Here is a 13,910-nt window from a genome sequence, read left to right as displayed (position 1 = left end):
GAAACTGACGTAAAAGAATTGATTAATTACATAAATTACCCAAGTAAAAAATTTTCTATAAAAATGATTAATTTGCTATAGTGCACACTGGTGCTGCCATTCCAATGATGTCACCACCACCATCAATTACCCCTTTTAGATTAGCTGAAAAAAGATGAAACATGAGATAATAACGGCTCCAAATTAAATGATTTTCAAATTTTTAGTTTATTTACATGTTAGCTTTATCCTCTTTTAAAATTAAATATAAATAACCCTTAAAAATATAAGAATCTCATTTTTTTTATTTTTTTAAAAAACAATAAACTTAAAAAACCATATAAAATTTTTATTTTTAAGTAGGGCCATTTTCGTAATTAATCAAAAAATTTGAGTTACTTCTAAACAAAAGCCATGGAATCGCCGCTTGTTTCAGGATTGCAGCAGTAATGGGGAAGAGGTGGAAGGCTATTAAAAATGGTGATCTCTTCATCCCTGAGTCAGTAAATGTCCTTATACATTTTTTCACACAACATATCCTTATATCATCAACTGAGATTTCATCACCAAAGTATCCTTGTTAATCTCATAAATTTTTGTTTTATTTAATGGAGGAAGATTATTAGAAAATTTTGTTGCTGAATAAAATCCTCAGTCAAAAAATGACTATGATTTTGTAAGACACAGTTTTCCTTAAATTCAACTTTTCCTTTGGAAGAGAGATATATATTCTAATAGGTTTACTTATATGCCATTCTAATAGGTTCACAAATTCAACTTTTCTATATATATTTATGATTCAGGAAAATCTTTATTGAAGCTTCCTTCATGCATAATATAAAGCTGGTCATTGAAAACTTCAGCATCAAGTTCACTATTTTTTATTTACTTCATTTGCGGATTCTATTGGTTCAACTTCTCTTTTATATGCTGTCTGACTGCAATATCTCCTTGCTTCTCTATTTCCATGGCGATTGGGTTCATCGACTTGCTTCAATCATCGCTTCTGATTCCATTTCTTTTCACTCTCCCCTTTGTCAATTCACTAAATTTCCAGATATCTCGCTTTGATTCAAATGCAAGCAACATTCTCTATCAAGGTGATGCAAAACCTTCCGTTGGAGCCATTGAGTTTAACCTGATCAATTATATAAACCGAGTTGGATGGGCAACATATGCTGAGAAGGTGCCAATTTGGGACTCAAGCACAGGAAGGCTCACCGACTTCAGTACGCGCTTCTCCTTTTACATATCTATTCAAGGTTCAGATTATGGTCATGGACTTGTCTTCTTTCTCGCTCCTGTTGGCTCTCAAATCCCACCAAATTCAGCTGGTGGCTTTTTGGGATTATTTAATACAACAACCAGCGATTCATCTCAGAACCAAATCGTTCTCGTTGAGTTCGACACGTTTGAAAATCCTGAATGGGATCCAACTGGTATTGGTAGTCATGTTGGGATAAACGAAAACTCAATTTCTTCAGCAAATTATACCAGATGGAATGCTAGCTTTCATAGTGGAGATACGGCAGATGTAGTCATTAGCTACAACGCTACTACTAAGAACTTAAGTGTCTCTTGGAGCTATCAAAAGACCAATAATCCTCGAGAGAATTCTAGTCTTTCATATCAAATCGATCTGATGACGGTTTTACCAGAGTGGGTCATGGTCGGATTTTCTGCTGCTACAGGTCAGTACGTAGAGAGGCATATACTCCAATATTGGGAATTCGATTCAAGTTTAACTGTGGCAGAGGATACAAGCGGCAACAAAGCAAGAAATGTTAGAATAGTTGTTAGTATTGTAGTTCCTGTGGGTGTTCTGATAGCTGGGACTATTATAGCTTTTATAATTTGGAGGAGGAAGAAGCATGCGAAAAGAACATCAGAAAGAACAAACTTGACATCAATGAATGATGATCTTGAACGAGGAGCTGGACCAAGAAGGTTTTCTTATACTGATCTTGCCTCAGCTACGAATAACTTCTCGGAGCAAAGAAAGTTGGGTGAGGGAGGCTTTGGTGCAGTTTATAGGGGTTACCTGAATGATCTGAATGTGGAGGTTGCTGTTAAAAGGATTTCAAGTGGGTCCAAACAAGGGAGAAAAGAGTATGTAACTGAAGTGAAGGTGATTAGCCAATTGAGACACAGGAATCTGGTGCAACTAATTGGTTGGTGCCATGATAAAAATGATTTCATACTTGTCTATGAATTCATGCCAAATGGCAGCCTTGATTCCCACCTCTTTGGTAGGAGAAGTCCACTGAAATGGTCTGCGAGGTACAGAATATCGCTTGGATTGGCATCTGCACTTCTGTATCTTCATGAAGAGTGGGAGCAGTGTGTGGTGCATCGAGACATTAAATCAAGCAATGTAATGCTTGATTCTAGTTTCAATGTCAAGCTTGGTGACTTCGGATTGGCTAAACTAATGGACCATGAGCTAGGTCCTAAAACAACTGGATTGGCTGGAACTTTAGGCTACTTGGCTCCAGAGTACATAAGCACAGGTAGGGCTAGTAAGGAGTCAGATGTTTATAGCTTTGGGGTAGTCCTTTTAGAAATTGCAACTGGAAGGAAATCTGTTGATCCTGGAAGAAAATCTGACATGGGATTGGTTGAGTGGATTTGGGGTCTTTATGGGACAGGAGAGCTAATTTTGGCTGTTGACGACAAGTTGGGCAAGGAATTTGATGAGAAACAAGTGGAGTCTTTGATGATTGTTGGACTGTGGTGTGCTCACCCAGACTGTAATTCAAGGCCATCAATCAGGCAAGCAATTCAAGTTCTTTATTTGGAGTCACCGTTGCCAAATCTTCCAGTCAAGATGCCTGTTCCTACATATCAAGTATCTTTACCATCAGTCTCCTCCTCCTCCGAGCCTTCAGTAACATATTCAAGCATGAATTTGGGGCGTTAAACATGATTTGCCTTCATCTGGATGTGCTTCTAGTTTCATTTTCCTTTTCTTTTTAGTTTTGACATCTCATGTTGATGTATAAACACTTGTATAGTTACTGAGAAGAATTTAGTTCCATCCGACTGTAGCTTAACCCTTTTCGTTCTGTAATAAAGATAGATTAACATGTTTGTCTTGAATGTCTTTGCTGGTCACAGATAAATTTTGGTTCATATATTGAGTTCTAAGGCAAGAAAATGAAAAAAAGTTGATCACCATTTAGACAGCCTCGAAATGACTCAAACACGATTTGATTTGAACCCGAAATTATAAAAAAAAATAACTTGAAATGAGCATAAAAAATAACTTGAACGACTCAAAATAAAAATGATCTAAAACTGAAAAAATTGAAAATTATAAATTCGTGTTAAATTAATCTATTAATGTGATCCAAAATCAACTAGATCCACTCAATTCTAACTTCTAATTTGCATACATATACCTGAGTTGAATCAAAATATGACAAATAAGTTGGGTTTATTCTTTAAATTAACCTTTCTCTTGCCTTGCTTATCAAGGGAAAGTTACACTTACAAAAATTAATATATTCATCAATATTACTAAAATATTACAAAGTAGCTGTCTTACCCTTATAAAATTATGATTAAAGTCAAACCTAGAAATGAAGATATTTATATTATACAGGAAATTGAACCTTAAAAAAGTGTTTCCTTGGCAGCAAAGACGGGAAGAAAACTTTGGTTTCAATGCCCTACTCTTATCTTGGTTTAAGGTTATTATCCTTTTGGACATATATAATAAGTTTATATTATTTTATTTAACACATAAATTATTGACAGATACTTTTTATAATAACTTTTTTATGTTGGTATAAAATTATGTTAAAAAATATATATATCCTTGTTTGTCATAAGCATGAGACTTTTGACTTTAAAATACCTTGGGAAATAAAAATATACGGATGACTCTATTTCCCTTTTTATATTGTTATTAATGAATTGATGACTCGATATTGAAAGGAGATATTTTAATTTCCAGGCCGAGTAAGCTTTTATAATCATGCCTTCTAAGATGGTTACCTGTAGTTGACTTGTTGCCTAGTTTTGAACCACTCCCACGTAAAATTGAAGCTTAAGAAATTTTTGGTTCTACTTTTTTTAAATTACGCAATGAAGGTATGGCAGCAAGATTGAAACATAGGCAATTTGAACTGGAGGGTTAGGTGTACCAAGACCAATATATTATTACTAGGATTCTCCATGTAATGAAAGTCAATTGATTGATCTTTATAATTGGCCAAAAGGAAGATACTTTCAGATGTCTTTTATTTGTGCAATACATCGACAGATTATAGATTCCATTGAAGCTGTTCTGTCCTGGCGTTTCATTTGCAAATTATTTTTGAATTTCTTTAAAGACTGGGGAGAGAGGGACAAGTTTCATTATGGTGAAGAGTTGGGACTATTCTAATGATTTAGTGGTGAACCTGAATCATTGCTGTTTTGACTTTATTTAAAATAATTCTTCAAACAATTATGAAGATAGAGATTTCATGTTTAAACTAGGAATGACATTAATCTAAACCTGAATATTGTCTTAGTTTATCAACTTGAAATCGTAACCTCTAATAAGTATTCAATTATCCAAGCTGATGCTTAGTTGGCAAGTCCCTTTTTTTTTTCTTAATTAGAAAAAAAATATAAGTCAATTGAACAAGAAGTATAATGATAAAAAATTTATGTTCCAAGTCTTTAATTGACACTCATTGAGTTCAATCTCATTAAAAAACAATGTAAGAATTTCGTCTTCAATTCCGATGCCAGCTACCTAAGATTGACCATATATTTTTCTTCTACTCCTCAACTGTCTTAGAAAAAGAGACTCAAATCAGAATGTTTAAGTCGATATAGTTTATATATAGAAGCTCACTTTTATTATATAGATTCCAACTTAAACATGTCTTGTTGCAGACTAAACTCACTAACTGGTCGTTGGCGTTGTTACTTCAATTTAAGGTTGACTCTTCTTTGCCGGCGAAAAACTGTTGGAACAATGGCAGCAGCAACAAAGAGATTTGCAAGCAGAAGCACGAGTAATCGAAGCAGAAAAAAAGAAAACAAGCAGAGCAGCAAGCAAGAAACTTGAATGTACAGCAAGAATTGTAACTGAACATTACCTTTTTTCATTCAAAATTTGAAAATAAAAAGGAGTTACAATTTGTTCATTTGATAGTTACCTACTAATCTAACTGCCTCCACTAATTTACAACCAATGTAAGTTAAAGTCAAATACAAAATGAGCTGCCATATCAGCTTTTACATCAGCTATCTAATCACTAACTTAATCCTGCTAACTATTAAAGCTAGTTACAATCAAACTGAACTAAATTACATCAAAACAAAACAGCAATGTCAGTTGCTTCATTTGGTCCAAAAACCATTTGTGCGCGCCAAGCAAAATGAGCTGAGCTTGATAGCTGCTGGTCTCGACAGTAGCATGCTTCTGGCTCCATGTTGCATTGCAGTCCAGCTTTCAACACTCCTCCTTGGACTGTATGCAACACATTCCAATTGCACTTCTCAAAGATTCAAATCGAGCAGCCCCTAAAGGCTTGGTCATTATGTCAGCCAATTGTGCCCCTGAGCTGCAATGCACAAGGCTGACTTCCTTTGCTTGTTCAGCCTCTCTAACAAAATGCAGTTTGATTTTAAAATGCTTAGTCTTACCATGGAACACAGGGTTCTTGGCTATCGCAACTGCAGACTGATTATCCACCCAAATTTCAGTTGCTTCATCTTGAGTTTCATTAATGTCATGAAGCAGCTTCCTTAGCCAAATGGCCTGATTAACTGTTCCTGCTGCAGCAATGTACTCTGCTTCAGCTGTGGACTGAGCAACAGTTTGTTGCTTCTTTGAACTCCAACAAAACATGCCCGATCCAAGTGTGAAGAAGTATCCAGAGGTACTCTTCATGTCATCGAGGGATCCTGCCCAATCACTATCAGAGTAACCTTCTAATTTCAGTTCCTTCCCACTTTCAAACATTACACCAAAGTTAGCTGTGCCTTTGATGTATCTAAGGACCCTTTTTGCAGCTTTCAAATGTGCCTCATTGCAACAATGCATGAATCTCGATAACAGGCTAACACCAAACATGATGTCTGGCCTGGTTGCTGTTAGATACAACAGACAACCAACTAGGCTTCGATAATGCTTCTCATTAACCCTTTGCTGATCACCATTGCTGGTTAATTTTTCACCCTGTGCCACTGGTGTACTTACTGCTTTACAATTTTGCATGCAAAATTTGCCAAGAATCTTTAAGGCAAATGTTTGTTGGCTGATGAAGATGCCCCGATCAGACTGGTGAACTTCCATGCCAAGGAAGTAAGTCATGACCCCTAAATCTGTCATCTCAAACACTTGCTGCATTTGAATCTTGAACTCATCAATGAGCTCAACTTTGCTCCCTGTCACTAACAAGTCATCCACATACAAGGAGACAATCAGCAAGGTTTCAAATTCTGACCTCTTAACATACAGAGTAGGTTCACTAAGGCTCTTCACAAATCCAAGCTTGGTCAGATAAGCATCAACTCTGTCATACCAGGCCCTTGGTGCCTGTTTCAGGCCATAGAGGGCCTTTCTTAACTTGTACACTTTGTCTTCATGTCCAGCAACTTCAAAACCTTTAGGTTGCTCAATGAAGATCTCCTCCTTGAGAAAACCATTCAGGAATGCAGATTTGACATCCAATTGGTGAACTTTCCACTGCTTCTGAGCTGCTAAAGCAAACAGTAGCTTGATTGTGTCCAGTCTTGCCACTGGAGCAAAAGTCTCCAAGAAGTCCACACCATACTGCTGACTGTAACCCTTCACCACAAGCCTGGCCTTGTGCTTGTTCAGTGAGCCATCAGCATTGTACTTGGTCCGGTACACCCATTTAACCCCAATAACCTTCTTATTTTCTGGTCTACTCACCAACTCCCATGTTTCATTTTTATTGATCATTTCCAGCTCAGCTTCCATAGCTTCCATCCAGCTTCTGTCCTTGGCAACCTCTTCAAAGTCTGAGGGCTCAATCACAGCAACATTGCACCTCTGATAGACATCAGCCAAAGTTCTGGTGCCCCTCACTGGTGTGTCATCTACAGCATCTTCACTTGATTCCTCTTCTGTAGGCTCAGCAACCAAGTCCAACTGATCCATTTCAAACATGTTAGCTTCAGCACTATTCCAATTCCACACCTTTTCTTCATCAAATTTTACATCCCTGCTGACTAAGACTTTCTTTGCTATAGGATCATAAACTCTATAGCCCTTCTTGTTGCTACTATAGCCAACAAAGATTCCTGGAGTGGCCCTGCTCTCGAGCTTGGTTCTCTTTTCCACTGGAACAAGAGCATAACACACACAACCAAACACTTTCAAGTGTGTTACTACAGGTTTAACTCTATGCCAAGCCTCATAAGGAGTCTTATCCTTGACTGCTCTAGTTGGCAGTCTATTGAGTAGATACACTGAGGTGTTAACTGCCTCAGCCCAAAACTGACTTGGAAGCTTGCCTTGAAACAAGAGGCACCTGGCCATGTTCAGCACTGTCCTATTCTTCCTCTCACAGACTCCATTCTGTTGAGGAGTATAGACAGTTGTGAGCTGATGATGAATCCCATCACTGTCACAAAGCTTTTGAAATCTCTCAAACACATATTCAGAGCCACTATCAGTCCTCAAAGCTCTAATTTTGCAGCCTGACTGATTTTCAGCATAAGCCTTGAATTTACAGAAGGCTTCAAACACTTCTGACTTTTGCCTCAAGAAGTAGACCCAGCACAACCTTGTCAAATCATCTATAAACAGGGCAAAGTACCTGTTCTCACTGATTGAAGGTGTTCTCATAGGACCACAAACATCAGAGTGCACCAATTCGAGCTTGTTTTGAGCTCTCCAAGCACTGTCAGCAGGAAAAGGCAGTCTAGCCTGCTTACCAAGCTGACAAACCTCACAAACATTCCCACTAACCTCAACTTTTGAAATGCAATCAACCAAATTCAGCCTATGTAGCAGATCAAGCGATCTGAAATTGGCATGGCCTAGTCTCCTATGCCACAAGTCAGTGCTGTCAGCAAGGCTGGTGTATGCCTTTCTTTCTACTTGGCTAACATCCAGCATGAAGCATCTATCGGTCATGGAGACTAAGATTAACTCTAGACCATTCATGTCTTGAACAGTACAGCAACCATCCTTAAAAACCAATGTATAGCCCTTTTCAACTAATTGGCCTACACTAAGCAAATTCTGGTTTAAGTCAGGTACAAAAAGCACATCTGAGATCAGCTTGTTACCTGAACCAGTGCTAACCAGCACACTGCCCTTGCCCTTAGCCTCAATCAGCTTGCCATCTCCAATTCTGATCCTAGAGTGGAAGCTTCTGTCTAAGCCCTTGAACAACTTCTCATCTGCTGCCATATGGTGTGAGCAGCCACTGTCTAGTAGCCAATCATTGTTGGTCTTTGTTGTGCCAACAAAACAGGTTGCTGTAAACACATGCTCCTCCTGAGCTTGCATGTCCTCAGCTGGTCTAGCTTGTTGTAGAGCAGCCTCCCTTGGTTTGCCTTTGCACACCTTCTCTACATGACCAAACTGCTTGCACTTTCTGCACTGAATATCTGGCCTAAACCAGCAATATTTTTCTGAATGTGTTGTCTTCTTGCAGTGAACACATGGTGGAAACACCCTTTTTGCTTCATCTCTTCCTGACTTGGCCTTTCTATTGTGCCAAGGCTTCTTGCCTTTTGCACTCATGCTTGAGCCTTCACTGGCTTTAGCCTGGAAAGCAGCTTCAGGATTCTCCTCCTACCTATTTGCCCTCCTTTGCTCAAGTGCATACAGGGAGTTTATCAGCTCAGACAATAAAATGGCTGATAAGTCCCTCGAGTCCTCAAGTGAAGAGATTTTAGACTCAAATTTCTCAGGGAGAGTTGTAATAACCTTTTCAACAACTCTACTCTCTGTGAAGTCCACTCCCAGGAGCCTAATGCTGTTGACAATGGCCATTATCTTGTCTGAGTACTACTTGATGGTCTCAGACTCCTTCATCCTCAAATTTTCAAAATCTCTCCTAAGGTTGATCACTTGCTGTTGCCTTGTCTTGTCAGTCCCCATGAACTCCTCCTTCAGCTTCTCCCAGGCCTATTTTGGTGAGTCACAGGCCATGATGCGAGTGAATATCACATCAGAGACTCCATTTTGCAAGCAGGCCATAGCCTTATGCTTTTTGGCTCGCTCCTGAACATGCTGCCTCATCTGTGCAATGGTGGGATTGGCTCTCAATGGAGGTGGTTCAGCATCATTCTCAATCACACTCCAAAGATCATGTGCTTGAAGATAAGTCTTCATTTAAACTATCCAAATGTGATAGTTTTCTCCAGTGAACACTGGTGGAGGTGGTGGAGTGAAACTCATCTTGCTAGACTGAGTTTAAGTGCTTCGATCCTTTTTAGTTTTAAGCTTTGCTGTAGATTTTAAATTGAAATCAACAGAATGCAAGCAAAGGCCCCTCAAAGACTTGGGCTCATGATACCATTTGTTGGAACAATGGCAGCAGCAACAAAGAGATTTGCAAGCAGAAGCACGAGTAATCGAAGCAGAAAAAAAGAAAACAAGCAGAGCAGCAAGCAAGAAACTTGAATGTACAGCAAGAATTGTAACTGAACATTACCTTTTTTCATTCAAAATTTGAAAATAAAAAGGAGTTACAATTTGTTCATTTGATAGTTACCTACTAATCTAACTACCTCCACTAATTTACAACCAATGTAAGTTAAAGTCAAATACAAAATGAGCTGCCATATCAGCTTTTACATCAGCTATCTAATCACTAACTTAATCCTGCTAACTATTAAAGCTAGTTACAATCAAACTGAAGTAAATTACATCAAAACAAAACAACAGTGTAAGTTGCTTCATTTGGTCCAAAAACCATTTGTGCGCGCCAAGCAAAATGAGCTGAGCTTGATAGCTGCTGGTCTCGACAGTAGCATGCTTCTGGCTCCATGTTGCATTGCAGTCCAGCTTTCAACAAAAACGTGCAATTTTTTTTATATTTTTCTGGGAAATGATTATCCTTGTCTGCTATAAGTTATGTAGTTGACCCGAGCCTTGAGAATCAAGATGTAAGGTAATCCTATAATTATCATTGATAGACAAGCTTGCCAGTTTCAGGAGTAGCACTGTTGAATGCCCTCGACATACTAACATGCCGAGATCCTTTTATAACATACTTGTTTTACCCTTTTTTTATTGGCTCTTGCTTGTTCCTTTAGCCAGTTCAATCAACTTTCACATTCCTCGGTTCGACCCTAATGCAAATGACATTTTCTATCAGGGAGATGCAACAGCTTCAGTTGGAGAGATTGAATTTAACAAGCTCAATTATCTTTGTCGTGTTGGTTGGGCTACATATGGTGAGAGGGTGAGGCTTTGGGACTCTAACACTGGGAAGATGTCCGACTTCACCTCCCGTTTCACAGTCACCATTGACACCCAGGGTTCATCAAATTCTGGCCATGGGGTTGCATTCTTCCTTGCTCCTGCTGGATCTCAAATCCCACCAAACTCAGCTGGTGGCTTTTTAGGCCTGTTTAATACTACAACCTCTGATTCATCTACGAACTAAATAGTTCTTGTTGAATTTGATACTTTTCCAAACCCTGAATGGGATCCTCCAGTTCAGCATGTGGGGATAAACAAGAACTCCATTGCTTCAGCTGTCTATACACCTTGGAATGCTAGCTTTCACAGTGGAGATCCTGCGGATGTACTGATTACTTACAATGCCACCTCTAAGAATTTGAGTATGTCCTGGAGCTACAAAAAGACCAACAATCCGAAAGAGAACTCTAGTCTCTCTTATCAAATTAATCTGATGGAGGTTTTGCCAGAGTGGGTTATGGTTGGTTTTTCAGCTGCTACAAGTATGTATTCAGAAGGACACACACTGCATTCATGGGAATTCAGTTCAAGTTTGGATATAAAAGAGACAAGTGGAAAGAATGCGAAAAAAGACTAGAATTATAATTGCCACTTCGGTTTCAGCGGCTGTCTTGCTAGCTGGAATCCTGATATCATTTATGATTTTATGGAGAAGGAAACAGATACTGGAAAGGAATAGAAGAGTGGCATTGAAAGTAGCATCAATTACTGATGACTTCGAAAGAGGATCCGGACCAAGAAGGTTCACATTTGAAGAACTTGTTTCAGCAACCAACAACTTCTCCAATGAGAGGAAGTTGGGTGAAGGTGGGTTCGGTGCTGTTTACAGGGGTTACTTAGCAGATTTAGATATGGCTGTTGCTGTCAAGAAGATATCAAGAGGTTCCAGGCAAGGAAAAAGGGAGTACATAACCGAGGTGAAGATCATTAGCCAGTTAAGGCATCGGTATCTTGTTCAACTTGTGGGTTGGTACCATGATAAAGGTGAATTTCTACTTGTGTACGAGTTCATGCCGAACGGTAGCCTTGATTCTCATCTCTTTGACAAGAAAACGCTTCTTACTTGGACTTCAAGGTACAAAATTGCTCAGGGTTTGGCCTCTGCAATGCTCTATCTCCATGAAGAGTGGGAGCACTGCGTGGTGCACCGTGATATAAAATCAAGCAATGTAATGCTGGATTTAAGCTTTAATGTCAAGCTCGGGGACTTTGGGTTGGCTCGGCTTATGGACCATGACCTAGGCTGGCAAACAACCAGGTTGGTTGGAACATTAGGTTACATGGCACCTGAATACATAAGCACAGGTAGAGCTAGTAAAGAATCTGATGTATTTAGCTTTGGAGTGGTTGCGTTAGATATTGCCACTGGCCGAAAGGCAATTAATCCTTTAAAACAAGGTTCTGAAACGAGTTTGGTTCACTGGATTTGGCATCTGTATGAAATCGGAGAGCATCTGTTGGCAATTGATGAGAGACTTAATACAGAGTTTGACAGGGACCAGGTGGATTGTTTGATGATCGTTGGATTATGGTGTGCGCACCCTGACAGTAGTCTGAGGCCTTCAATAAGGCAAGCTATTCAAGTCCTGAATTTTGAGACCGATCTGCCAGAACTTCCAAGGATAATGCCAACTCCTGTTTATGTTCCCACTGCATCTGTCAGTTCTAGTGAGCCTTCCATAACCACATCAAGCCTTCAAATTGGCCGCTGAGCCAGTTCACATCCGAGTTTGAGGACAATGGATCGTGCATCTTTTGTTCAATTTGAAAACATATATGATTGTATCGAATAATATGTTTTGAGTTGGGATTATTTTCCGTTTATGCAAAAAAAACACCAGAATCAGTTCTCAGAATAATAATATTCAAAATTACTTTTAACGATGCATTAAATTTAGTGGAATAATAAGAATCAAGCCACAATCTTGCTAGATGCATGATTAGTAATGACCAGGAAAGGTTTCTCGTATAGCTGTGTTTTGAATTACCTGAAAAGACAATTTTATTTAAAAAAAAACCAAAACAAAAATAACTAAAATAAGAAACTTATGAACAAAAAATAAATTAAAAATAATAATTAAATCAACGAAAATTAGAAAAAATAAAATAAAATGGAAGATCGAATAGTAAATTGATGGATATGATGGATAAATATAGAAGTGTCTAATTGAACCCTTATATATTTATCCATCATATCTCAACAAACTCAATTAAATGTTCTAATCAATCATCTAAGAAATAAATCTTTACAAATTGAAGGATGAAAAATTAATTTCCATGACTCATTGAAGAAAAATCGAAATAAATCTTGCACAAAAAAAATTAAACCCCAAAGTTAAAAACTTTATTAATGAAAACAATTGTGTCCCTAATAACAATGAACAAGCCTTTACTCTAATTAATCTAAATAATAAGTAGTTTTAAACTATACTTTCTTATTTTACCAACAAACATAAAACTCCTAAACAACTTAAAATACTTAAAAAGATTCAAAACTAAATAATAAAACTTAATAAATACAATATTGGACTCATATATAATAAAAATTAAGCCTACAAATTAAACCCAAACTCAAATTAAAAGCCCAAACCTTGTCATTTCCGTAATAATCTCATACAGAAATTTTACTCGTGTAGTTTTCACTAAAACTATCATAACTTGAGCTCCCATCAAATTATGCATGTTTTGTATTGTCTTGTTAACACATCTAAATTCAAAAATACTTGATCCCATCTAAAAAGTCATCGCAAGTTGGTTGATTTTCCAAACTTGGAAATTAATAGCTTTAGTGAATGAAATTTAATGAATTTCACCCTATCCGTACATGCAACATACAATTATGCATGTTTTGTATTTACTTGTTAACAGACTCATCTATCAGGGGATGCAATAATCTTAAACATAAAACTAGTATAACAAATAGCAAGACAGCCTTGTGAAGCAACTATTGATTGAAAGATGTATTGGAACATAATAGACAATATTTCTCTTGCAATTTGTAAAATTGTCTTGATTTTTAATAAAAAGAAAATGCAGCATGTTGAATTGTCCACTAGAAGAGATGTATTGAAGATCTTCAATGAAGTCACTGGCGCTTAAGGCAAAAAATAAACATTTGGTTTTTTAAAGTATATTGTACTTTTCTTTTGTTTTCTTGGTAATGGTATAAATTAAGGGTAATGAGTTATCAGATATGACTGAAAATGGTTAAATAAATACTTGAAAGCAAAAAAAAGAGTAATGTTGTCTATCTCATGTTTTATATGTCATCTGTTTTAGTTTTATTTTTTTAGTTTTTCATAGTTGAACTGAACTTGCGAGAAAATGGCTCTATCTGATTGTTCAAGGTAGTTTCATAAGCTAAAACCCAACTGCAGATAGAACTGTGAAGGAAAAGCAATAACGATATTAGTTTAATATTGTCTCTGATAGTGTGTATATATATTAATGTTCTATGCCTTGAAAGTTTGTTTCGATAAAGTTAAGTTGAGGCTTTAATAAATTAAGTACCTCTGCT

At 37.5% G+C, this 13,910-nt stretch overlaps 1 protein-coding gene and 1 pseudogene across 1 annotated transcript; both read left to right on the top strand.

Annotated features, from left to right (window-relative positions):
• The first annotated feature begins 520 nt into the window (after positions 1-520).
• On the top strand, positions 521-3,078 carry LOC107940846 (L-type lectin-domain containing receptor kinase IX.1). Its single transcript, XM_016874306.2, has one exon. The coding sequence runs from the start codon at positions 947-949 to the stop codon at positions 2,897-2,899; it is 1,953 nt and encodes a 650-aa protein (XP_016729795.1). The 5' UTR covers positions 521-946; the 3' UTR covers positions 2,900-3,078.
• Positions 3,079-10,137: 7,059 nt separating this feature from the next.
• Positions 10,138-12,181, top strand: LOC107940849 (L-type lectin-domain containing receptor kinase IX.1-like; annotated as a pseudogene).
• Positions 12,182-13,910: the final 1,729 nt, after the last annotated feature.

The sequence above is a fragment of the Gossypium hirsutum genome, chromosome A11, assembly GCF_007990345.1.
Source record: "Gossypium hirsutum isolate 1008001.06 chromosome A11, Gossypium_hirsutum_v2.1, whole genome shotgun sequence".
Taxonomy (NCBI): Eukaryota; Viridiplantae; Streptophyta; class Magnoliopsida; order Malvales; family Malvaceae; genus Gossypium; species Gossypium hirsutum.
This window is presented reverse-complemented; position numbering and strand designations above follow the sequence as displayed.